Source organism: Pongo abelii, chromosome 7 (assembly GCF_028885655.2).
Source record: "Pongo abelii isolate AG06213 chromosome 7, NHGRI_mPonAbe1-v2.0_pri, whole genome shotgun sequence".
NCBI lineage: Eukaryota > Metazoa > Chordata > Mammalia > Primates > Hominidae > Pongo > Pongo abelii.
This window is the reverse complement of record NC_071992.2, coordinates 103,857,029-103,884,203: the sequence shown is the minus strand read 5'-3', so window position 1 is coordinate 103,884,203 and position 27,175 is coordinate 103,857,029. Positions and strand designations below refer to the sequence as shown.

Here is a 27,175-nt window from a genome sequence, read left to right as displayed (position 1 = left end):
TCATTTCTCCCCTTATTAGTGGCAAATTGGGGTTGTACTCCTATCTGCAGACTGCAACATGTGTCTGTCCCATAAAGCCACTGGCCCGGCTCTATATGTGGTGAGATTATAGCAATGGGAAGGGCTTTTGTGGGAAAAACTGGAATGTAGTCCAGGTTTTTTCACCAGATTTCCTCCCATTCTTCAGCTTGGAGAGCTTTCTGTTTCATATATAGTCATGGTCAGTTATTTCTTTATCAGAATCCATTTGTTTATTCATTTCTACTAATTATTTTGGCATATACATTATAATAACTTAAGAACACTTTATTTGGAGATTGGCAAGGTTTTAACACCCAGTTAGTAGCCCTTGTTATATCTAGACAAAAATTCTGTTTTTTCTTTAAATGATTAGAATATCACTGACATATTTTATTTGCAGTGAACTCTTGATTTTCATGCCCCTGTATATTTATCTGAATCAATTTTTATATGAAATTGTATTTGAAAATCTACTGCATATGGATCAAAACATTATTCATCCAGGCTATCTAGCACCATGAAAATTATCAAGAAAAGGAGAAAAAAGTTTTTTACAAATTGGTTGGAGTGAGATACGTGGCTGGGACTGTAGTATAGCTGACATCCAAAGAGGAAACAATGAACAAGAGACAAAACTGTAAACAGGAATATGAAGAGGGAAAGTAGATAACTCGTTTCAATATAATTTTAACAATAATAACAACCAAAAATGTTGGTACTAGTCTGTGCCAGGTTCTCAGAAAGTTCTTTGTATCTTATACAGTAATCATGCTATAAATTAGATATTAGTTTGTACTAACTCAGTGACTAGTATATTGACCAAGGTGACACAGTTGTTAGGTGACAGAACAAGAATTGCATATTTCCTCCTTTTAAAAAAAATAACAGAAGTTGGTAGAGAAGACAGTGCATGATAACTAGAACAAAGTTCAACTATTAAAGGCTCTTAAGACAGTTCATATTCGGACTCATTTGGGTGAAAGAAAGTTCATTGTTATCATATTAACTGAAGTCCAAGAATCCTCAGTAGATTGTGTGTGTGTGTGTGTGTGTGTGTGTGTGTGTGTGTGTGAATATATGAGTAATTGATAAATCCTAGAAAGTTTGGTCAGGCTAACATATTGTTAGCCAAAAGCGTGAGAAGGTCCTAAAATAAATCACTTATATAATATGTAAGTTGTATGAAAAGAGCAAGAAAGAAAGCAGAGAATTAAAATGGAAGTATTTTTGTGATATATACTTGTCTAAATAGTGGATATACTTAACTTCCGAGTGAAATACTGCTTATACATACAGAAATTTAAAATAAAGTGAAATTTTAATTTTATTAAAATCAATTTTTAAAATACACCTAGTTTTTAAATGTTAAAACACTGAGTAGTCTTTCATTTATTTTCAAATTTTCAATGGAAAACTACTTAGTGTCATCAGATGTATCTCTTTTTGGGTTTGAGGGGTTTGTTTTTGTTTTTGGGTTTTTTTGCCCTTAGTATTATGGTGAAACGTATTGTGTGTAGGCCAATTATTAATTAAACAACTTTATAGAAACCAGCTATGGGTCAAGCCATGTGTTCTTCACTAGAGGTAAGAATGAATAGACACTTTTCATATAAAATGACTTGTGCTATGATTGGATGAAGTACAGGGTATTACTAGAGCAGATAGGAAAGGCAATTAACCCAGACTAGAATCCTCTGCGATGATTTAATTTTTTCAAAATAGTTTTGCCTATTTTTCTTGCATAAAGTTATCAGCCAAAAATACATTTAATGATGAAACAGGGCTCTACTTTATAACTATATGAGACAATAGGCATAACAGGGGCATACAGACAGGTATGAACTCTCTATTTCATCCTCAACATGGTAGGTGTGGAGATCTTGCATATATCTAAAAATGTTAGGAAGCATGCATGGTCCTAGTGCTGCTCTCACATTCAAGAAGCTGACATATCCACAAATCTGACAGGGACTTGTCTGTGCTACCTCCATCTAGAAAGCCCTGGAGAAAATGTAAAATGACAAGATTCAGTATGTTGACATTGTGTTTTAAATCACACTGTATGGCTTAGACATTAAGGAGTTTACTACAAAAATTTTTGTGATCATTGTGGTCAAGTTGTGTAGCTCTTTCTCTGACTGATTTAATGTAAGACAATAATAAGGAAACCAGCTTGATTTCAAAAGCGTCCAGCCATTGCGCCGTGAAATGCCAGGGAGGCCTACGTGTTTGTTGAGAGATGCCTTTGCTTGGTTTGCAGGACCAGTGGTTTTGGCGAGTGAGAAACAACAGGGTGATGGATGGATACCCAATGCAAATTACTTACTTCTGGCGGGGCTTGCCTCCTAGTATCGATGCAGTTTATGAAAATAGCGACGGGAATTTTGTGTTCTTTAAAGGTAAGAATGTTTTCCATATCTGGCTATGTTGTATTTTAATCATTTTGTATAGGGCCCTGTGGTGCACACAAAAGTGATGAAATGAGATTACATAGCCAATGGATTTAATGAAATAAACTATGTTAACTAGAAATATAAATGAAATAATTTTCATTTTTTATTTTATTTGTTCTCATACGGTATTCTCGTGTCAGATTTAAGAGATATTCTTTCTCTTAGAACTTTTAGATTTGACTTAAAAGTACCAAAAAAAGATTAATAGATATATAGCCATTTCTGCACTGACTAAAGGTTTGTTTGTTTGTTTGTTTTTTTGTTTGGAGTATTTGGAGTTGCTTGCTGGTTTTAGGCAATAAAATCTATTACACTCCTATTTTCATACATAATCTCTGAAATTTTACTTGATTTAATCAGTTTATGTAAACAGATTCTAGTAAACTAAGAAATAAAGTCAAGGAATTCTTAGAATTATCCGATTATCAGTATCATGAAATTTATTGTCTGTTATTTATCTGAGTGCCAAATTTTAATCTCACAATTACTACCAACTGCCTGGCATGCAAAAGTGAGATTACCTGATGAAGTGAACTTAGGCAACTGCCTATTATTTTATTCTCAAAACTAGTTAATATTCAAACCACAAATCTTTCCTGTGAAGGAAAACACAGGGACGAGAGGCCGACTGAGTTGGAGGACTGAGGGAGTTGTGAAGAGAATGTATTTGAGCTGAAGCTGAGGAGAACTAGAGTGTAAAAGTTTATGGTTGAACATATTACCCAAGAGCCTAAAGGCCTGAAAATAAGCTTATACAGGAATAGAGATTGAGAAAAGGAAAAGGGGGATCTTAATCCCTCAAAAGCAATTATTCCCAGAATCAAACTAAAATAATGCTATGGTGCTTACAACAGCAATTGGTGAGGGTAATGAAAACATGGAATTTGGGAAACACTTGTAATATTTAAAGTGAGGATCAAACTACCTATATAAAATGGAAGTATATACCTGGACTTTACAGATTGTTCCTCAAGAAAAGAGACAGTTTAGTACATTAGCTGTAAGAACATGATAATTTTATGGCCATGTTGCCAACCTTGAACACTTACTAGCTGTATCAGCTGAACAAACTACTCAATTCTCTTTGCCTGAGTTTCCTAATCTGAAAAATGGAGTTTGTATTATTCCCCATCTCAAAATGATTTTGAGGACTAAATTAATTACTACATGTAAAGTGCCTGGCATGTATAAGCCCTCAATAAATGCCAGCTATTGCTGCTGCTGCTAGTAAGATTACTATTAATTTTCTTGCCCTCCCGCTGTCTATAATAAGCATATAAAAAAGTGGCGGTGCACCGCACCACAGTGGACAAAGCAAGGATACCACCGAAAGGCTGTGAATCTTAGCGACATGATATTGGAGGGAAATACCCGTCTCCTACACCCTTCCTGGGTCCCATGAGTAGTAGCAACAAAAAGAAGGGCAGGCTAAGTTCCGACTAGCCTTCCATTTGGGGACTGTCCCAGGAGGCCCTGTCTCCTCACAGGACCAGTAGTGCTCTCTGACAAAGCTGCCTGAGGCGAAACTGCCACAGTCATAAATTCGTGTTCTGACAGCTCTTTATTGCCTCGGGGCCTTCTCACTTTTATTCGCTTTGCCGCTCCTCACTCTCTTGTGGCATGGCTAGCTCCTTTTCATCTTTCAACAGCCAGCATAAAAGGCATGTCCTCCAGTGGCCTGCCTGCCCACCCTACGTAAGTAGTACTTCTAACTTGCACAAAGCATTTGTAAAAGAACTGAAATTACCCACAGCATTCAAATGGAAATTTCATGAGAGATGGAACTTGTTTATATTTTCCTGCGTATCATTTTATTTTCAGTTCCTAAAAGTGTTGGGTGCATAGTAGGTGCTCAATAAACATTTCAATAAAAGCAATATCACTGAATCCTGATTTAACTCAGTATGGTGTTTCTTATGATATGGTGCTTACAACAGCAATAATTTAATTTTTGTCCCAGACTTCTCTAACCACCAGAATGTTATGCTTGTCAGTGGTCTCTTCTGGTACATTGTCAACCTCAGGAAATGCCTACTCTAATAAATTTTGTCACTTTGAGGACCCTGCTATGGCGACTCTTTCCTCCAGTTTACTCATACCCTCAAATAAACCCTCTCAAAGCCCAGCTATGACCTGTAGCTCTCCCACTCAATAAAGCATTGATTATGAAGAAAGAGTCAGAAGTTCTGGGTGTTCCCAGTGAGACCACACTCTTCCCTAGACTCTACCTCATGACTGGCAGGAGAGGAGTGACAGTCCTAGCACCCTGGGCTTCTGAAGTGAAACGACCCCCTCCACTACCCTCACCACAACAATCACAACCAAAATATTTCTCCTTGACTCTCTCTCTTTATAGCCCTTATCACCCTCAAAAGACCAGATAACCACATAATTCCTCATCCCATGTGGTCACCCCATTTTGCTCTATGGGCCATGAGGCAATCTCTGCCCCTTTGCTAACAGTTGATCTCCTTCCCTGCATAACTTGTGCACATACCATCTGACAAACCATATATTTTAATTGTTTATCTGTATCCTTCCCACTAGAATATCAATCCCATAAAGGCAAAGTATTCTTTTTTTTTTTTCTTTTACACTGTTTTTTCCCCAATATCTTAAACTGGGCTTTGACAGACTTTTTCTGTAATGACAAAATAGTGAATATTTTAGGCTTTGCAGCCCATATGGTCTCTATTATATACCTTTCCTTATTATATACCTTTCTTTGTTTTTTGTGTGTGTTGTGTTCTAACTTTAAAAATGTAAAAACTATTCTTAGATCATGGGCCACACAGAAGCAGGCTATAGTCATAGTTTGTTGTCTTAAACAATACCTGGAATATAGTAAACACTCAATAAAGATTGATCGAATGAACCAAGAATAAGATTCAAGCCCCAACCTGTACTTATAGCCATGTACAAGTTGGTCTCAACCTATACTAGCTATATGAGACTGTGATTTACATTACTAGTGATTTAGATGTTATTCTTCTTTAATTTACTCTTTTATTTAGCCTCTTTGCCTTACATCATTTATCTTTGTTTTCTTCTTCTCTCTCTACAGAAATCATCTTTTGTGTTTTTTTTCTTCTAATCTGTGCTAGACAATTATTATATATTTGAGTAGCTTTGTCTTTTATTCCCCTATTTAACTAAAGTCCATGTTTGAATATAAATGTATTTAACTATGTATTTCTTAAAGGTACTTAGGTATTAATTATACCTAAAGGTATTAACCTTGTTTTCATTTTACATAAGAATTTGAAGATATGGATTCAACTATATGTATAAATGAATGTTTAGTTATAAAGTATAACTATTGTGTTAGTGATATAAACATAAACCTAACAAGTCCAATTTATTCAAACTTTTATAAATCTTAAGAAGAATGAGAAGCCATTAGATACAATTAAAAATCTATATTTTGGTGTAATTTAGATTTTTTTGAACTAGGGCAAAATTATATGTGCACATGTACATCATATGAAGTGGGAGTTGTCAGTATATAAATTATGAAAACATAAAACTTGTTCTTTATATATGTGTCCAATTCTATATTCTGAACATAATCTTACTGCTTTTTGGTATGTTAAAGTGTGGTAGATCAGAATATAATGTAATATATTACGTAATAGTGTACTATAATGGTAGATTCTGCTTCCAGCCCAGAAGTAATAATGGGGATCAGATTTATCTTTCCTCCTGAAAACAAAGAAAAAATTGACAAATTATATTAAAAAATGATTTTCAAAGACACTGGGTATCAAGAAACAGAGTCAGGAAATAAAGAGAGATGAGCCCTGAAATTACCATAGCTTCCCATCTGAATAATTTACAGGCTGCGGCACAACGTAGGGGAACCCAGGCAGAGCTCAGAAGACTTTCTCAGTTGAAGATACAGAGCTGAGAGTTCAGGGAGATCAAGGTAGCTTCAGTGCACAGGAGAAAGTAACATAGAGGAGAGAGCTACACAAGATGGCCCAGAGATTAGCAGATGGACCCCCATACGTATTGGAGAGAGTATTGGTCACCTCATGTCTATAAGGAAACTACTCAAATCTAGAAAAGGAACCAATCAGTGGGAACAAAAGGAGCAGTGCCTGACACTCACAGAGGGCCATAGTACCTGCTGCCCCCAACCACCTGTTCATAGGCTTTGGATAGAGTATTGGAAAGGGCCTTACCTCAGTAGTGGGGAATAATTATCCTAGAAATATCCCTGCTTGAATTCCACTTAACAAATCTTCAAAGTAAGACCTGAAGCAATCAAATGGTTTCCAAATAACAGTCCTAGAACAAAGCTCAAGAATATTTATAGGGATACAGAGATTCTGACCCAACAAGGTAAAATTCACAGTATCTTGCATACCCCAAAAGATCAGGAACAAGACAAGGATGTTTATATCAGGTCTGTTCAACATTGTAACAAGTTTTATCTAGTGAAATAAATAAAAATATTTTAGATTGGAAAGAAAGAAAGCTGTATTTATAGACAATCTGATTGATATAAAACAGAAGTAAAACTGTATCCATGGACGTAATTGTCTATGTAGAAAGAGATAGGATTGCAGTCAACCAAAAAGCTTCCAGAATTGGTAAGTGTGTCTCTCAAAGTTACAAGATCTGAGAACATTAGTAAACATTTAATTGTATTCCTGTAGATTTTCAAGAACTGTAAAGGGTCTGAGATTTTATCTTATTTGTAAGCAAATAAAAGCCTATTAGCCTGCCTTATGCTCATGGATGTTGACAGAAGACATAAGATTCCTGAGTCAGAGAAAAGGATGGAAATCAAAAGCAGTAGCCATAGTATAGTCATCTGTACTTGTTCCCTAAACCCCACACTTTAAAAGTGTGATACGAAAAGGAGTTGACACCTTACATGAAATTAGTCTCATTGCAAGAAAGGAACAATGAATTAAAGTACCTAAATTTTCTATAATTAGCAATAAGCCTGCCTAAATTTTTCTCTGAAGGGAGATACTTTCTTTATCATACTGGACTGTAAACAAACCTTTCCTTTGCGGTGAAGGGAGACACTGTATCTATAATCCAAGATGGTTGGCTCTACAAATACCATTGGAAATAGATTCTGGAACAAAGGCAGTCAGTGCCTGTGCTCTCAAGACAAACTGAAAAGCACAAGACCTATGAAGAATTATCTCCCGTCACATACTAACAAAGAACAATCAGGAATTGAAAATTTAAAATAAAAGGCCATTTACAATTGCATTCGAAAACACCAAATACTGAGGGATCAACCTGCAAAAAAATGTGCATGACCTCTACATTGAAAACAACAAAACACTGCTAAATGAAAGTAAAGAGGCCTAAATAACTGGACAGATATGCCTCATTCATGGGTCAGAGGGCTCAGTATTATTACAATGACATTTATCACCAGATTTATGTTGACATTCAGTGCAATCCTGGTCAAAATACTTGCAGGCACTTTTGTAGTAATGGTCAAGCTGATTCTAAAATTCATATATACAAATACAAAGGGCCTAGTATAGACAAAACCACTTTGGAGATACTACTTGATTTTGGCCTGGTAAGGTGGCTCACGCCTGTAATCCCAGTACTTTGGGAGGGGGAGGCAAGTGGATCACTCGAGGTCAGGAGTTCAAGACCAGCCTGGCCAACATGGTGAAATCTCAGCTCTACTAAAAATATAAAAATTAGCCAGGTGTGGTGGCAGGCTCCTGCAATCCCAGCCACTCGGGAGGCTGAGACCAGAGAATCTCTTGATCCCGGGAGGCAGAGGTTGCAGTAAGCCGAGATCATGCCCCTGCACTCCAGCCTGGGTGATAGAGCAAGACTCTGTCTCAAAAAAACAAAGAAAGAAAAAAGAAAATACTACTTGATTTCAAGTCTTATTTTAAAGCTATAATAATCAAGACTAAAAACATATATGGACAAGTGATTTTTTACAAAGATACATGTAAAAAAACAAAACAAAACAAACCTCCAATTCACATCCTGTACTATACGAAAACATGGTCCTAACCTAAATGTAAAGGCTGAATCTATAAAACTCCTAGATAAAACATAGGATACAAAAGTTTGTGACCTTGATCTGTGCAAACATTTCTTAGATATCATGCAAAATCATAATCTATAAAAGAAAAATTGATATATCAGACTTAATTTAAAAATTCTACTCTTCAAAGACAATTTAAAGTGAATAAAAAACCTCGGATTAGAGTACATTATTTGCAAGCCAAGTATATGATGAAGGATTTTTATTCACAATATATAAAGAACACTCAAAACTCAATAAAAAGAAAAACAACTCAACAAAAATGAACAGAGTATTGAACAAAAAGCTTTACCAAGAATCACAGATGGATGTCAAATGAGCTCATGAAAAGATGCTTTACATTATTAGTCATTAGGGAAATGTAAATTAAAACCACAATGAAATACCACTACACACCTGACAGGATGGCTAACATATAAAAGACTGACCATACCAAGTGTTGGCAGGATTATGAAGGAACTGTAACTGTCATATATTGCTAATAGAAAGTAAAATTGTATACTCTGGAAAACATTTTGGCAGTTTTCTTTAAAAGTAAAATACACAACTACTGTATAATCCAGCCATTTTACCCTTGGCATTTTCCCAAGAAAAATGAAAACATATCTGTAATCAAAGACCTCTACATGAATATTCAAAGCAGCTATATTTGTGATAACACAAAACTGGAAATAATTCAGATATTCTCAACAGGTAAATGAGTAAACTGTGATATATCCATAAAATGGAAGACTATTCAGCAATAAAAAGGAATGAAGTACTGATTCACATTACAACATGGATGAAGCTCAAAATAATTTTGCTGTGAAATAATTCAGACAAAACAAGAGTACATACTGTATTATAGCATTTGTATTAAATTTTAGAAAATACAAACTGATCTATAGTGATAAAAACTGCCTCATTGGTTCCCTGGGGACAGGCAAGAGTTGGGCATGAAGAAAACTTCTCAGAATGATGAAATGTTCATTTTCTTGATTATGTCAACACTTTGATAGCTATGTACATATGTCAAAACTTAATAAATTATACACATTAAATTTATTGAATGTCAGTTATACCACAATAAGACTGTTTTTTTAACAAGAAGCTTTACTAAGCGCATAAATTTATGTTGCAATCAATTACGCAAATATTTCATACATTTAAATATACTGATGACATAGGTAGTACAGTTTGATTCCTTCATTATTCCAGAGCATGTTGATTATGAATATCCAAATTAATACTATTTCAGTTTTAGTTTCTTAGTTGAGCCCATATATAATCAAGTGCAATGTACCCTCATAGCTGAGATGCATTCATTCCCCAGCAACTTTCCCCTCTACGTTAGTTTTAGTATTTTGACAATAGTAGAAAGAACGTTTAATTAAGTTTTATTAAATAACTCATCCACTTACTGAAGAAATATTATAAATATTCTATGATCTCAATTTAATTTTAGATGCTATAACTTATAATGATTATAAAGTATTCTCTACTAAGTGGTTATCTTGGAAATAACTACCAAAAAATTTTGATGCCCACATTTTGAATAATTTTGTCAGTTATTTTATATTCTTTATCTGTGTTTTATTTTTGCTCTGTAATTTCTCATCTTATTTTTGTTTGTTTTTAACTTATGTTTTCTCTTTGTATCACATTTTGTATCAGATCCCTCAAATTTTTGTGAAATGATTATAGGTACAAGTAAGTAGACAAGTATTTTAGATACTTTTTCTTTCAACCTCACATGTGTAGACATATGTGTGGGGGTGGGTATTTTTGTTGTTGTTTTTGTTTTTTAAAGAAGCCAGTGTATAATGTCTCCCTTCACTGATTAAGTTGCTTGCTGTAAAGGCTGTTGAGTGAGAGTGTAGATGTACAAACCCACAGGACTTTCTTACTGAAAGTCAGCCATTTGGTGTATGTGACTGTCAGTTAGCACCATTTACAGTTGTGATGCCTGAATAGACCCATTTATTCCTCTATTTGATATTTAGTAAGTAACACTGAGTCGTTCTCCTTTATGCTCATAAGGTGTTTTTTTTTTTTTATTTAGAAAGACCCAGAAATAGAAAATGCATCACACCTCGAGGAAGTAATATTTTTTTTTTTTTCCAGCAACTGTATGTACTCCACACTTTGTGCTAGTTAGCTATCTTTCCATCACTCAGGTATATCCCATATAAAGAGTAACATTTTGTAAGCATAATCAAGCCAGGTGTACATTCTCAATTACTAGGCATGTTAAGACTGAATGGTTATGAGATAATCGTATCAAAAAAGCTGTCTTGAAAATTGAGCTGGTGCAATCTCTTTCAAGAATTGGAAACAAATTTTAAAACAAAGATGCTAGTGTTGTCAGAATCAGTAACAGTCAAAATAAAATCAAGTAGCTGAAAGGTTGTCTCAAAATTCAAATTGTTGCTATGACTTAATAACTTTAAGCAGTACTTATTACCCTGGTTGGCAGTTTCATTTCAAGAGACACAAATCACTTGTGGAATAGAAACTAAAATATATGAGGCAGAAAAGAGGACGACAATAAAATTGGGGAATAAAAATGGCATACAGAAAATGTGTATCAAAAGAGAGGAGTTGTCTAAAATACTCGGTGCTGGAAAATGGCAAAGAAAAGAACTGTTTGTTAAGAAATGGTTTATATGACTTTAATTGTTATTTTATTTCAAATGAGTACTCATAAACAGGCAATTTCTTTATGCTGCTCACAAATTCTTTTTCTTGAAAGGTTTAGGGAGTATTCATGAAGTTCATTTGAGGTCGAAATACATTGTTTCTTACATAGTACAATAAATAGGTAACCTAAAAGAAACATTTTCTATAAATAGGTGAGTACAATGATTATTTATTTCTTTATAGGATATAACAGAAGATTGATGTATAAAAAGTTATACTAGATTAAGGAATTTATATTTAGTAGTCTTGGTATATGTGAAAATAGATTTAGACCAAGCGAATAGTGCTATTTTTTGAATTATAAATATTTATGGAATTTTAGTATTAATATTTTCTGTTGAAATGATCATCTAAAACATAGGTCCAAATTTTTAATATTTGAAACTCTTATTGCTAATATACCTCTACTTATTAAAATGATTCAAAAACTCTATAGTATAGTTTTATTATATCTATTTTCATTTATATTTAAAGCTGCAATATTTTCCTGTTAATATTACTTGTATATCTAAAAGTTTTCCTCATTTTCAAAAACTGTTATAACATCACTTTGTTTGTTGTGCCCTGTAGAGTTCCCCAGAAAGCAGACACTGAGACCAAGTTAGGAGGTTGAGAGGTTTGTCAGGGAAGAAGGTAAATATGTGAAAGATTAAAGGGGACAAGGCAGAATTAGCAGTAGGTGACAAAGTCTTGGTGAACCCGATGCCAAGCTTCACATCAAAGAATGCCTCTTAGAGGACTCACATGCAGCGCAAAGATGGCCAGGCTTTAGTACTCTGCTGTGATCAGTCTTTGGTGGGAGGCTGCTGAAGAAGAGTGTAGCCTTGGCCCAACTGATGCATCAGACCCAAAGGCACTCAGCTGATGATAGTTTATTTCTCTAAGGAAGACCTGAGCTGCACAACTCAGTGGCAACCACACTTGCACAAGCATTCAAAATTCTCTGCTTGCTAGATAATATTGTGGAATCTGGAAAACAAAATGCTGCTAACAAAAAGTCATATGACCTCAAGAGTTGGGCATGTATTCAAATTTCCTGAGCAACCTACCTATAAACAATATAGAAATTAAAACATATTCCAAATACTGAGCCCAAATAGAGATTAGTGTTACTTAATTGTTTATTATTGGTATCATTTATTTATTTGAGTAGGTGATAAGCAAATTTGATCAGTGAAATACTGTGTTATAACCATTTATTGGGACACCCTGAGGCACCTACAGTGTGAGTGTATTTGATCTCTCATTATTTCCCGAATTCCAAGCGAGCATTAAGTTAGCATCCTATGTACAAATTATGAAAGGAAAGCTCAGATTCATGACTTGCCCAGGACCTTAAAGCTGGTTATTGCTAGAGCTGTCAACCCCCTAGTTCTGACTTCAAAGCTATTGAATGCCCCATTAAATAACATAATCTAACAAATAAAATATTGATTCTTTGTAGAAATGTTTTAAATTCCCTGATGTTTTCTCAAAGAATATATAAATGTTGAACAGTAATCAGCCCAATAAACAGTATTTACTGACTATTCTATGCACAGACTTCTGTGTTATGAAGAAAATCAAACCATTAAGGAATTTGTTTTCTAATCTTTCCTGTAAAAAACTACATAGTAAAACTTTCTGCTTTTTGGACCATATGAACTCTGTCATTAACTACTAAACTCTTTCACTGCAAGGTAAAAGCAGCCATACACAATATGTAAATAAATAGGTGTGGCTGTTTGCTGGTAAAGTGTTATTTACAAGAACAGGCAGCAGCTAGTGGTCCTCGTTTCTGACCACTGTTGTAATAGAAGACACAAAATATAAATGTATGAATAGTTTTGAGGAGACAAAAATAGAGTTGATTTTTTTTAATTTCTTTAGTAATAAGGCACAAAGGATATCTGACTACTCAGGATACAATGAACAAGCATGAGCCGAATACAGTGGGTTATAAACACTCCCATTAAAAATGTTAGGTGATTAGTTGATAAAGGAGGGAAGAAGCAGGGAATCATTAGCAATTCTGAAAGCCAGAGTGTGAACTTGTTCTGTTCTGAGAGTCAATTTTGCATAGTAAGATAAGCACTGAATCAAGAGGCCTGCACCGCAGTAAAAACCCATTAGCACCTGGCGGTGTGGCTTTAGACACACCACTTCTTTGACCTGTAAAATAAATGAATGCGTTAGGCTGGATTATCAGCCACTTTTCTAATCCGGTACATCTGAACAATATAATGCACTCCCATCATTAACAGTGGCTCAGTTCAAGGGAGTCAAAAAGCAGGTAGAAATCTTAACCTCCAGAGTAAGCATTGTCCTTCTGGAAAAAAAAAAAAAAAAAAGGTTATTAGGTACTGCATGTTTCCTGATAGGAACAGTATTTAATTTAAAAATTATTTTGGGGATTATTTGTTGACTATCTATTTTCTCTGCTAGTCTGTTCCACAAAGACAGGAACTTTTTGTGTTGCCTTCATCAGTGTTTCTGCAGCTCCTAGTTGACTGACAGACTATAATAGGCTTATAATAAACAGACATTGAATAGGAGAATAGATGGATGAATAGATGGAATAGATGGATGATTGAATGTCATCCATCCATTGAATAGATGGATGGATAGATGAATATCATTGAAAAATCACTGCAATAGTTGATCTATAAAGTCCTCTCCAACTCTAAACATTTTTAAAGCTATTCTTCTATTTATAAAACCTTTTGGTCTTTAATTCTAACTTGTTGATATTTTCCTCTGCATTCTGCCAAGTACAGCATTGGGAAGAACTAGTTTTTTCCACTTGCTCCAGAATATGTCAACCTCATATGAAATCCAGGGAATACTTACATTCTGCCAAAAAGGCAATATTTTCCTTGAGACCCAGACTGTCTGATGGTAGGGTAGTTAAAAAACCACCTGTCATATGTACAGTAAAAAAAGTCGAATATAAATCATACATACTTAACTGGAAAACTGAAAAGTAGAAACAGAGTCATTTCCATTTTTTCTTCTTTTTTTTATTTTTTTATTATATTTTAAGTTGTAGGGTACATGTGCACAACACGCAGGTTTGTTACGTATATATACATGCGCCATGTTGGTGTGCTGCACCCATTAACTTGCCATTTACATTAGGTATATCTCCTAATGCTATCCCTCCCCACTCCCCCCACTCCACAACAGGCCCCGGTATGTGATGTTCCCCTTCCTGTGTCCAAGTGTTCTCATTGTTCAATTCCCACCTATGAGTGAGAACATGCGGTGTTTGGCTTTTTGTCCTTGTGATAGTTTGCTGAGAATAATGGTTTCTAGCTTCATCCACGTCCCTACAAAGGACATGAACTCATCCTTTTTTATGGCTGCATAGTATTCCATGGTGTGTATGTGCCACATTTTCTTAATCCAGTCTATCATTGTTGGACATTTGGGTTGGTTCCAAGTCTTTGCTATTGTGAGTAGTGCTGCAGTAAACATACATGTGCATGTGTCTTTATAGCAGCATGATTTATAATCCTTTGAGTATATGCCCAGTAATGGGAAGGCTGGGTCAAATGGTATTTCTAGTTCTAGATCCTTGAGGAATCGCCACATTGTCTTCCACAGTGGTTGAACTAGTTTACAGTAACTAGTTCAACCATTTCAATTTTTTCATATGAAAATCTTATCAAGATACAAAAGGAATTGTATAATTGTATTTTCTCAATAAACACTCAGAAAATTAAATGTTATCACTCATAATTATTATTGAGTTATTTCCCTGAATTCTATGCCACAAATACTCAGCAGGCAAGGTGGTATTTCTTTATTTTGTGAGAATAACTGATGGAATTCCGTCATGCAACTTTATAGCAAATGTTTACTGATAAGCTCTCTATTTTGCTGTGTTTTTATAAAGGGAATATAAGTACATTTTTCCTAGCAGGTTAAGAAAAAAAAAAAAAAAAAGCTTATTGAGCTGTTTTATACAAAGGACTTGATCATTAAAAAGTGAAAGACTGATTATTTCTCCCTTTTGTGTATGGAAAATACTAGACCAACAGTACAGGAAAGTATTTTCAATGCATAGTTTTTATAAACAGCAACAATAACAGTTTTTTTAAGTAGAATAATGACAATTTCCTATAAGAACTGTAATTCGTTTTCTTTTTTCACACATTATCCTCTACTGAGACACCGGGACTACATATAAACTAAGCTTCTGTGAACCATTTCTCCTGCTCTGTGCACCAGGGCATCCTGGTTATTGATGAGCCTAGTGTCATCACTAAAAAAAAGCCTGGAAGAAATTATCATGCAAATGATAAGCAAGTTTAGGAGCTGCAAAAGGAAGTGATCGAAAGCATACTAGAATGCTTCTGCTTGAAAGGGACAACCAACTGAGTTGAGCTGACACAAGATATACCCTAAATAGCTAGCATGAGAGGCATTGAAACTGCATACCGCTTCCTAATTAAAAAGGAGATGAAAGGAAAGGATGCAATAAGTCACTGAAGTATAGGCCAACAGAAAAGGCCTTTCTTTCTCTTTCTTCTATTGTTTTAAGACTTTCTATTTTAATGCCACAGGGATTTGACTAAAATATAGAGCATGCTGTGAAACAGCTTTCTGGATTTTCCAACTCACTGACTCTGGCAAGGAAGTGATCTGGGCCTTTGGGATGAGGGGTGTGTGTGTGTGTGTGTGTGTGTGTGTGTGTGTATAATATTCAGATTATACAAGGGCTCAGGGTAAGTTTGCATTTTTATGACCATATTTCCCAACACTTGGTTAAATATAATCACTTAAATAAATGATTTTTCAGCACAATACCAAGGCATGCCTTAGATTTTCCCACTCTTGCTAGTGGTTGTAAAATTTTTCTTTCTTGCTGTACTAACAAGATTCCAAACTAATGCCCTCAATGTTATTTATGTAGCCTTTATTGTGCTTTTTGTTAGATTTTTGATCCTATATTTGAGTAGCCATGTAATATTAAACATGGTTCTTTGCATCAGTAACCATTTATTTATTAAGCACCTACTTTCCAAACACTATATATGAGGTGCTGCACGAAAATAATGTGTTCGATGTAGCGTTTTTCCTCAAGTTATTCACTCCCTAGAGTGGGTGGCAGGCTTGTGATTCATCAAGGTACAATGTACTAAGTAATAAGATGAAGGTAAATGCCGGTAATTTGGCAATGTAAGGTGCCCACCATACTCAGATAGGAAATGCTTTTCAGAGAAATCGTGCTAAGCTAAGTTTTGAAAGTGTCATCCTAGTTTTCCATAAATGGAGATAAGTGGAATGTAGATGAGATAAGACACCCATACTGAAAGGAACCTTGAAATGACATATAATGAATTTGGGTTTTATCCTGAATGCAACAAGGAACCACTGAAATTTTTAAACAAAAGAGAGGCAAAAATCAAGTATGCATTTTCAAGAAATCCCTTTCTTGCCTTTGTGGAGGATAGATAAAAAGGAGACTGGCTGGAGACAGGAAAATGAGAAAGAAAACTGTTGAAATAACATAAGCTAGGAAATACACAGGTTTCTCTTAAGTCTCATGGCTGGAAGACAGCAAGGTACCATTGGCTAAAGCTAGGATTCTGGCCAACAGGCTTGGGCTCAGATGCATCTAACAACTTACATGATATTTGATTGTTCACAATTTTACGTTGAACAGTCTCATTCAGTTAAAAGAAAAATAAACCCAGTAAGGTTAATTGAGCTTATGGGGAACTTATGGTAAGGAGTGGGTGTGTAAGAGGAACTCAGACAGCCAGGAACTTGCTACACTTGCCTGCTGGCCCCTCTCCCATTCATAGCTTTGCTCCTTGTATCACTTTTTTTTTTTTATCTCTTCTCATTCTCTTTTCTCTTTCAGTCCATCTCTTTTATTCAATTTCTGCCTCCTCATAATATCTGCTTCCTCTGGCCATCTTGGCTTCTCAGGCTTCATATTGTATAAAAATAGTCAATTTCCCCTGCTTGGAGGGAAAATCTCTCGGTGTTCTCTGGGTCATCTTCCCAAGAGAGAGATATGGATGGTTCTGCTTATCTCTGCTTATCAGATGAAGCCATGTCTCCATAGCTTACTCTGCAGCACAGCATTTTGACTGGCTCTGGTCTTACAGTGGTAGTATTACCTTTAGAAGGGATGATGGAAGGGATGATATAAAGGACCATTGGTAAAAAGAACAGCCTTCTAAGGACAGTTATAAGTGAGAGTTAGGAATTGAAATCAGCTGAATGTAATGATCCATTAAATATGGAAAATAATGAACAAGGACGTTTCTGATGTCAGCCACAGAATAACTAGTATTCCATCTACCCAAAGAGGGAAAATAAGAAAGGTATTCAGATGAGTTCAAATTTGGACTTCGTAGAAAATCCCATCAGATAACTATAGATACTAGTTGGCTTTCAAGAGATATTTGGATCAGAGATAGTCATTTATGACTACACTTTTTTCTTTTTGCCTTCTGATGTTTTCTTTTACTTTTGTCTTCAACACTGCCTCTTCTTTCTCCTGATGTGCCTCCTCTTCCCTCTTCCTTTATGTGATCTTTTCTAATGGTCATGGATTTCTAGAAGTCCAGTTCTGGTTACTCTTTATCTTCTGTATATACTCGTCCCAGGATAATCTCAACACATCCTAAATTTATAAATGCCTCATGTATGCTTGTGTCTTACAAACTTATTTTCAAACTGACATACCTGGTTGCCTACATGACTTCTTTATTAGATATCTCATTGACATCTCAGACTCTTGATTTAAACTTCCAACAGCCCATTCACCTTTAGTCTTGTCTTATTAAATAACACTGTTATTCACTTATCTACACAAGCCAGAACTTGAAGATCATTTTTAATATTATCTTTATCTTATTTTCCTCGGCAATGCCTATCAATTCCATCTCCAAAATATGTGCTGACTTTATTTTATCCTTTCCGTCTCTATTTCTGCTGTGTTGGTCCAAACCACTGTCAAAGAACTTTTTGATTTAACTGTTCAATGACTTCCTATTTCATTTAGAATAACGTTCAACTCCTACAAGGGTTACATGATCCTCACCTCTATCATTATACACTCCTATCACACTCTATTCTAGCTGCACAATAAGCTTCTTCCCATTATGGCATTTATTCTTTATGTTTCTTTTACCTCAAACAATCTTCAGTGGTCTGGCTCCTTTGAATTATATGTCACAGTTGAATAAAGAGATCTTTCCTGCATCTAATACAAAGTAGCCCCAAATCCCATCACTGTCACCTTAATATCCCTTTTTCTTTCTCTATTTGTATAGCACTTTGCTTCCTGAAGTTTTAATTTATTCATCTGTTTGATTCATACTCACTCACTGATATCTAAGCTTCATGAGATAGAGATGTTGACCTTCTGGTTCACTTCTCTATCGGTAGTGCCTACAACAGTGCCTGGTACATGTACTAAGTAATTATTGAGTGAATGATTCAATTAATTCTTGCCAAAGACTCTTGATGGATCATCTTATTTTCATTCTTCCCTTTATAATCCATTTGTCTCCAAAAATCATTTTAATATATAAAACCAATCACAACCCAACACAAATTTAATCTCCTTGATGGCCTCCAGTACACTCTAAGTAAGATTCCAACTCGTTATGTTGATTTTCAAAGATTTTGTACTTGCTTATTACAAATTACTGATCTTCTTTCAATTTGTTGATCATCCCAAACTGTCCTCTGCTCTGAATGCACTTCCCAATATTCTTTGCGTATTTATTACCTTCTCTTTCTTTAGATTTTTGGTGTATTTCTTCAGAGAGGTCTTCCCTGACCTTTTTAGTTAAAGTAAGTTCCCTTTATTTTTTTCTCAACCTCTGTTTTTTGTTTTGTAGCCTTCAGTAGTTTTTCAATTACTGAAGTTATATATGTGTATATTTGGTTTTCATCTGCTTCTTCTGCTGTCATGTAGGATGATCAGTGTAGCGATCAGGTTTCTTATCCTCTGCGGTATCCTTAGTACCTGGCATGATACTTGGGATGCTTGAAGATACTCAATAAATGTTGTTTTAACTTAAATGGTATCAAATGGTAGTAGGAGTTCTTGGAGTAAATGAGATTACCCATGGTTACAAACTAGAAACTCCTAACTAAATTTAGCCTAAAGATGTGTGGTTTTTGTTTGCTTATTTTGTGTTAAGAGAGCACATTTTTAAAATTTTTTGAAGACCCTTAGGTATTACATGAAAGCTACAGTTTATCATAGTCCTTATCTATGGGTGGTTTTGAAATATTGTAGAAAGGACGTTGGGACACATTACTTTGCCAGATATTAACCCCAGGAGGTGCTAGAGATCCAAGACGATGTGGATTGTAGAATGTTTCAGAAGCCCCGGGAGAAGAGGACTTGGGAAGGAGGGAAATACGCCTTTAGGGTAATGGATATTTACTGACTTTTATGGAAATATCTCAATATTAGTGGAGATACTGTACTACTAGTATCATCCCTAACCTGGCCCCCGTAGTTATTTGAGTTTGTGACCCTTCCTTATTTAAGATAAGAAGAGGAGAGCAGAGAACAGAGTCCTAGGAAACAATAACATTCAAGGGCTGAGTAAATTACAATAAGCCCAGAAAGGAGCCGCTAGAGAACAAACAAAACAAAAGAAAATGGTTTTCTCACAGCTCAGGGAGGAAAGTACTTAAGGTGGTCAATAGTGTCAATAGATAAGGGTGGAAAATTGTTTAGTTGGAGGGCATTGGTGACTCCAGAACAAAAAGCTTCAGTGGACTGAAACTTGATAGGCATACCAGAAAGGGAAGTGGTGGGCACTGTCAGCCAGGGTCCCAGGGAGGGCATGAGGATATGTGCTGTCTGTAGAGAATTGTCAAACAGCAATAAAACTGACTAAAGCCTGTCTGCTTTTGTCTGCTTTTTAGTGTCATCATGCCATGCTCCAGCAATTCCGAACATGGTTAAGGTTAAAATTTTCCTCCCCTCAGTTACCACTCTCAAAGACAGGAATAGAGTTAACAGTTATAACAGGGCATGAGGTCAAGGGAGGATGAATGTATAAAACTAGGGAGACTTGTGAACATTTACATAATCAGAGGAAAGGACCAGCCCAGAGGAGGTGTTTCAATCAAGAAGTTATAATCACTAAGCCAATCTGAGGGCATACCCGTTGCTCAAAATACAGGAATGATTTAGCCTTGAAAAAAACGTAGGACCTCTAATTCTTAGGGGAAGAATCCTTCATCCTTGACTCAGAATTGTTTCTTTATGGCAAAGTTATAGATCTATTTTATTTTTTAAATTCACTCACAAATTTTGGTTATATTGTTATATTAATAAATAGTGTTCATTATATCCACTTCTGAATGATATTTCAAAGAGAACATTAATATTCCAGATGGGACAACTAATAACTTATTTCAAGGATTTAATATAATATATTTTTAGTATAATTTTAAATGTATAATATATATTTAATATAATAATTTTAAATGTATTGTGTTAATAGATATATTCTAATTATGACATTAAATTAATATATTCTGCATTTACACTTATTCCATATAGGTAACAAATACTGGGTGTTCAAGGATACAACTCTTCAACCTGGTTACCCTCATGACTTGATAACCCTTGGAAGTGGAATTCCCCCTCATGGTATTGATTCAGCCATTTGGTGGGAGGACGTTGGGAAAACCTATTTCTTCAAGGGAGACAGGTCAGTATATACTTCTCATGAGAAAAACAGTTAATTAACCAATGTTTAGAAAATCAGCATTTCTAGTCTATCAGAGGCATGAGCTGTTGATGAAGAATCCTGGTGGATTTAACACAGGAGTTAATGCAATTAAAAATTGTTTTATATTTCAAATAATATTTAAGATAAATCTTTCTCTAATATATTCAGCTAATGTGACTTTCTTATGAATATGTATACCCAGCATATTTTTTTTTCATTTCCCCATAATTGTAACATGCCCATAATACTATGTAAGCAGTGTATATATGTATCCTTGCAATGCATTTTTTGGGGAATTTTACTTATTTTGTTTAAAAAAAATACTTTTAAGCACAGGATTTTTGTGTTTTCACACTCAAAGTTAAATTTTTATACTTTGTATATAATAAATTGTGAAGACTTCCAAATAATTTCAGTTTAGTCACAGATTCTATTTCTTAAGAAGCTACCATAGTCAAACTATCACTGGGCTAAATACTTTTAGCTTGAAGTATAATATTTTTTCCCAGCTATTTTACTCTCTTATTTTTCTCCTTTTGTGATATTGCTAACAGTGTTCACAAAATGAAAGAGAATTGTTAGTTTAAAACTTACAGTAAGGCTGGGTGTGTTGGCTCATGCCTATAATCCCAGCATTTCTTGGAAGGCCAAGGTGGTTGGATCACTTGAGCTCAGGAGTTCGAGACCAGCCTGGGCAACATAGCGAAACCCCGTCTCTACTAAAAATATAAAAATTAGCTAGGCGTTTTGGCACATGCTTGTAATTCCAGCTACTTGGGAGGCTGAAGCATGAGAATCACTTGAACCGGGGAGGCAAAGGCTGCAGTGAGCCGAGATTCTGTCACTGTACTCCAGTCTGGGCAACAGAGTAAGACCTTGTCTCAAAAACAAAAAAATAAAATTAAATTAAAAAACCCTTACAGTAGCTTTTAGGCAGATATAGCCCTAGCCCTGCCTATTTGTTAACAGATATTACAAATGGGATATATGTAAGTTGAAGCCTATATTTGTATTAATTTAAATAAATATTAAAAAATATAAAAAATCAAATTTTAATTAAATTATTACTAGCTAGCTCACAATGAGAAATTCATAAGTAGTCTTCATTGGTTTGTAGGATGACTTAAGTCTGCCATTGTACTTCCATTTATGAGTAAATTTTTAAAAAAATACACACATATAAAATACAGGCTTTAATGTCCAACATGCCAGTATTGAGTTTGCCATATTATCTTAGCATAGAATAACCCTATGCAATGTCTCCAACTTTAGGAGAAAAGTAAGTAAGGCTACAAACTTTGTTTATTCGGAAATTTACAACTTTTAATTCCAAATGGTTTCAAACATTAAGCTTTAAGTGTGAACAAAAAGTTGCTATAGTTGGCTTCCATGAATAAGAATGTACACTTTTAAATTTGTCCTTTTACTAACTGTATATGCAATATTCCTATATTTTCCATAGAAAAATGCTCATAGATTTTAATTCATTATAATAAAGCTAGGCTGTGCTATAATGTTTCTTGCTAAATCACAAATTTAAAAGATCTATCAAACAAAAATTTGATCAAAGGAGAAGATGCTACTTAAAGCCACAAAAAGTATAATGACTCTCAACAGGATGTCAATGTAATAGACTATGAAAGAGGAAGAACTTTATTGCCACTGCATAGCGACCAGTAATGAAAATAAATCTGCAGACTTATAACATATTCTTTAAAACGGTATAACCCTTAAGGTTGTTAAATTCACCAGCTGATTTTAATTGCTTGAATGTACCCATGCAGGACTCGGTACTATACGGAGTTGCACTTTTTTCTTTTTCTCAAAAAAGGGCAAAAATGAAAGGCTGAGGAGACACTTTGGAGAAGTTAGCTTCTAGGGGACAGAAATGGAAGCTTAACTTTTGTATAACAGTTTAATTAGAGCTTCATAGATAATAATAAAAATGCCCATTTCATTATCAGATAGCTCTTTTTCCCACAAATGTAGGGATTACATTTAAAATGTTTTCATTCTAAAAATTTAGTACTTATTGGAACATTTAAGTTTAAAGATTAAACGTGAACTGCCTTAAATTTGTGAAATCAGTGGAGGTTAGATGCCAAAAGTATAGAAGAATAAAAACTATAGAAAACAGGAAAAGGGCTTTTTAGATCATTTACTCCCCGATTGAAAAGCTACATGCCAAATATAGAAAATATATAGAAATGCCTTTATTACTTTTAAGTTCTATTTAAATAACTATGGTTTTATAGGTTTAAAAAAACTGAAAGCAGGATTTCAATTAATTTCCATGTGTGTGATCTTATGTAAGATGTCATGAGTTATAGATGTTTTATAAACAGATTACTCCATAGTCATATAATTACATATTTCCAGAGTCAACAGCAGTTATCAATATATTTATTCTAGATTTAAAAGTTAGATGGAAAAGACATTAAACTCTCTATCTGAAACAAAAACACAACAATTTAGTTGTCACTTTTATATGAGAATTTATTTTTTATTATTTCTCCCCTCTTCTCCCACTGCCATTTTTCTGCTTAGAAAAAGGGGAAAAAAATATGTCAACAGTTTTCTATTTCTCTAAGGCTAAGAGCAAAAAGGATTTTAGTGAGTATCTAGAACCGCTGTAAGAAATTCAAGTCCTTAAAGAGATCAGGTGAATAACGGCTGTAATACTGGGTAAAGCAGTATATCCAAGTTGTGCAATAGCAAATGATGAGTACTGTGGTGAGCTGGAAAGTGCAAAAACTCTAGAAAAGCATTCAAAATCAAGATCACTTAAAATAATCTACTAGGCAAACAAAGCACATCTTTAAATTAGATGCTGCCATATGTCAGCCCTGCATGTTGTTCACTTCCTACCAAAATCTAGATACCCTCAATTACAGCCCAAGAGTACCCTTCCCTCTCCACCAAACTGCCTGTGACAGTATGAACATGAGGCAGCACATTCTATTCTCAGTAGCTCTAGTGCCTGCTTCCTTAAGATTTCTGCACCTGTCCTACCCTAGCACTCATTTCATTCATTCAAAAATGCATTTTGAAACACAAAGTATGTGACATGTGCTAGGTAATGAAGATGGAGTAGTAGAAAGACCACAGAGCTCCTAGTTTCATGGCACTTAGACTGTGTTGGGGGAGACAAATAATAAACAGTAAACAAATAAATGACCCTGATAATTTTCACAGTGAGAAATGAGACTCCTGGTGGTAAGGACAGGTTGGGACTTAGTGTTGACTTGGGAGAAGGCCTCACTTGTTAAGGGGACACTTGAGTGGGGACTTGAGTAGGAAGACGTTTCAGCCATAGAATGCTATTCAGGACAATGTGTTGTAGGTGGATGATATAGTCATGCAAAGGCAATAATGTAGGAAAGAAGTTGGATTGTTCAAAAACAGTGTTGCTAGAGCATAATGGTGAAGTGGTAGAAGAAATCAAACTGGTTGATAGGGACCAGATTTCACAGGGCCCTGTAGCCTGTGGCAAACAGTTTGAATTTTATTGTAAGTACAAGGAAGAGGCATTGGAGGGTTTTCAACAGGAAAGTGACATGATCTTCTGTGTATTCACAAAGATTGTGCTGGCTTCTATGGGAAGAATGGGCTCCAAGAGTGGAGGCGTGGAGGGTAACTGGGAGACCATTGAATGAGTGCAGGAAGACATGATGATAGCAGTGGAGATGGAGCAAAGTGGGTGGGTGCAGGATACATTTTGAGTATGATAACAAGTTGTCCTCAGGGCTTGGATTTTAGGGGAGGAACAAAATAAATCAGGGCAACTTCTAAGCTTTTCACCCAAGTAATTAAGTAGATAGCACCTTATCTGGAGATAAGGCAGACACGGAAGGGAATATTGGGGGAAGGGGATTAAGAGATTGAAATGTCGATGCTTGACTGAGTTGCCTATTTATACACCAAGAGAAGAAGTCAAGTAGGTGGTTGGATAATTGAGTTTGCATCTTAGTGGAAAGTTTAGTTGGAGGCACAGATCTCAGAGTTATTGACATATAAATGGTATTGAAAGCAGGAGTCCATGTGAAATCTTCTAAGTATAGAGATAGCTAAAGAGAGTAGATGAAATGACGGTTCTTTAAATAAATCTGTAAATTCAGATTAAAATATCTAGTGTTGTACTATTTTATATACAGCATGGAACTCAGTCCCTCAGATTCCTACTTGCCCTTTTGTTAATACACTACAATTTGGTACTTGGATATGTTTTGATCTTCATAACATTTAGCTTAAAATGCTATGTTTCTAAGTCATCTCTCAACATCTCACAAACATATCTAAGACTCTATTGCCATATTTCATAAGAAGCTTAGCTGTTGAGAATTTTAAGGTATTTTCAAATAAAAATAACAAAATGTAGACGTACTTCATTTTCTTAATTATTATCATCACTAACAGTCAAATAGAAAAATACATTTATTTCTTCCAGCTTAAGTGGTATGTTTACAAAGTAATTTTTTAATGTATATGTTTTTGAGTCATTCAAAAATACAGCAAAAACTGATATATTGATATTTTCTATTCTGTTGCATTTTTAAGACTGATTCTGAGGAATGGGACTTTGGGGCATTGATTAAGACTGCTAATCTCCAAAAAATCATCTGATTAAAGTCAAAATTGTACAGTAGAGATAACTGAATCAGAAGAAAGAGCTATGAGGTTCATTTATAATAGCTTTCATCACTTACTGACCCTCCCACACAAAATTTCAATGTTTTCCATGAAAATATCTACATTTTAAACCCCCCAAATGGTTGATGTACACAGTGTTCCTATCTGAATATACTAATTTACTTCTCAATGCATCTGTAAGCTTATTTTTCAGGGAGAAGAACTCAGTGGGATGAGATTTTTTGTTCATGTTGACATATGCTCAAATATGTTGGAAATTAAAATACAAAGCAATATTTATGAATAAGCCTCAGCACCTTTTATAAGACAGCACTAAATATAGATAATTCTAATTGCATTCTAGTTTACTGGATATATTTCAAAGCTGACACAAAGCAGACAACCTTTGGGTTTGAGCCTATGTTGAGTTTTTCTAAAATTGTAAAATGATCCTAAATTATTGTTTTGCATTATCTGCTAGGAGAGGGAAAAATGCATTTATGTTGACAAATTCATACCCAAATTATGTTCCTACAAAAGAGTGTAATAAAATTTACATTCCATTAACATTTTGCTGAAATGAGATCTCTCTGAATCCTATGAGTCTGGCATATAATATAGGTGCACAGAAAAACATCAGTGGGTGAATGAATCTATGAATGAACAGACTAAGGGAGAAAGGAAAGCTATACCCAAACAATGAACACCAATTGTTTGAATGACGGCATCGAGAGAATAAGAACCACGGGCAGACACTAGCAGTAACATTTGAATTTGAATTCTACCACATTCAAACACAGTAAATGTGACTAACTCAATTGTCTTTGAATAATATGATACCCAATGCTCTGTCATTGCTTAAATTGAGTGACAATTCATACTAAATCTATGGTTAGGACATTATTATAGAGAACATTGTAATATGTGATATAAAAGACTGTTGAAGGATTTAAGCACAACAATATATGTGTATAAATTTACTTTATAGCTACAAAATGCTACATAAAGTGTAGTTATTTCTACATGAAAAACAACTACTTCTCAGAAAACTAATCTGGTTGCTAGGTATGTATTAATGTTACTTAAATCACATGCAGGATGTGATCCCATTGTCCTCAGGATTTTAAGTTATTCCAAATTTTATTTATTATTATTATTTGAGATGAAGTCTCTCTCTGTTGCCCAAGCCGGAGTGCAGTGGCACTATCTTGGCTCGCTGCAACCTTCACCTCCTAAGTTCAAGTGATTCTCCTGCCTCAGCCTCCCAACTAGCTGGGATTTACCGGTGACTGCCACCACGCCCAGATAATTTTTGTATTTTTTAGTAGAGACGGAGTTTAGCCATGTTGGCCAGGCTGGTCTTGAACTCCTGACCTCAGGTGATCCACCTGCATCGGCCTCCCAAAGTGGTGGAATTACAGGCGTGAGCCACCATGCCTGGCCTATTATTATTTTTTTGAGACAAGATCTCATTCTGTTGCCCTCACTGGAGTGCAGTGGCACAGTCACAGCTCACTGCAGCCTCAACCTCCTGGGCTCAACAGATCCTCCCACCTCAGTCTCCTGAGTAGCTGGAACTAAAGGTGTGCACCACCACGCCCAGCTAGTTTTTTGTGTTTTTGGTAAAGACAGGGTTTCACCAT

The 27,175-nt window shown here is 35.2% G+C and overlaps 1 protein-coding gene across 2 annotated transcripts in view; it reads left to right on the top strand.

Moving 5' to 3' along the window:
• The window catches only part of MMP16 (matrix metallopeptidase 16), a 286,190-nt gene that overhangs the window by 241,197 nt on the left and 17,818 nt on the right, over positions 1-27,175 (top strand). For both annotated transcript variants that reach the window (XM_024251330.3, XM_054518653.2), the window contains exons 7-8: positions 2,282-2,420; positions 20,732-20,882. In XM_024251330.3, the coding sequence (XP_024107098.2) occupies positions 2,282-2,420; positions 20,732-20,882 (290 nt within the window). The remainder of the gene's footprint in view (positions 1-2,281; positions 2,421-20,731; positions 20,883-27,175) is intronic.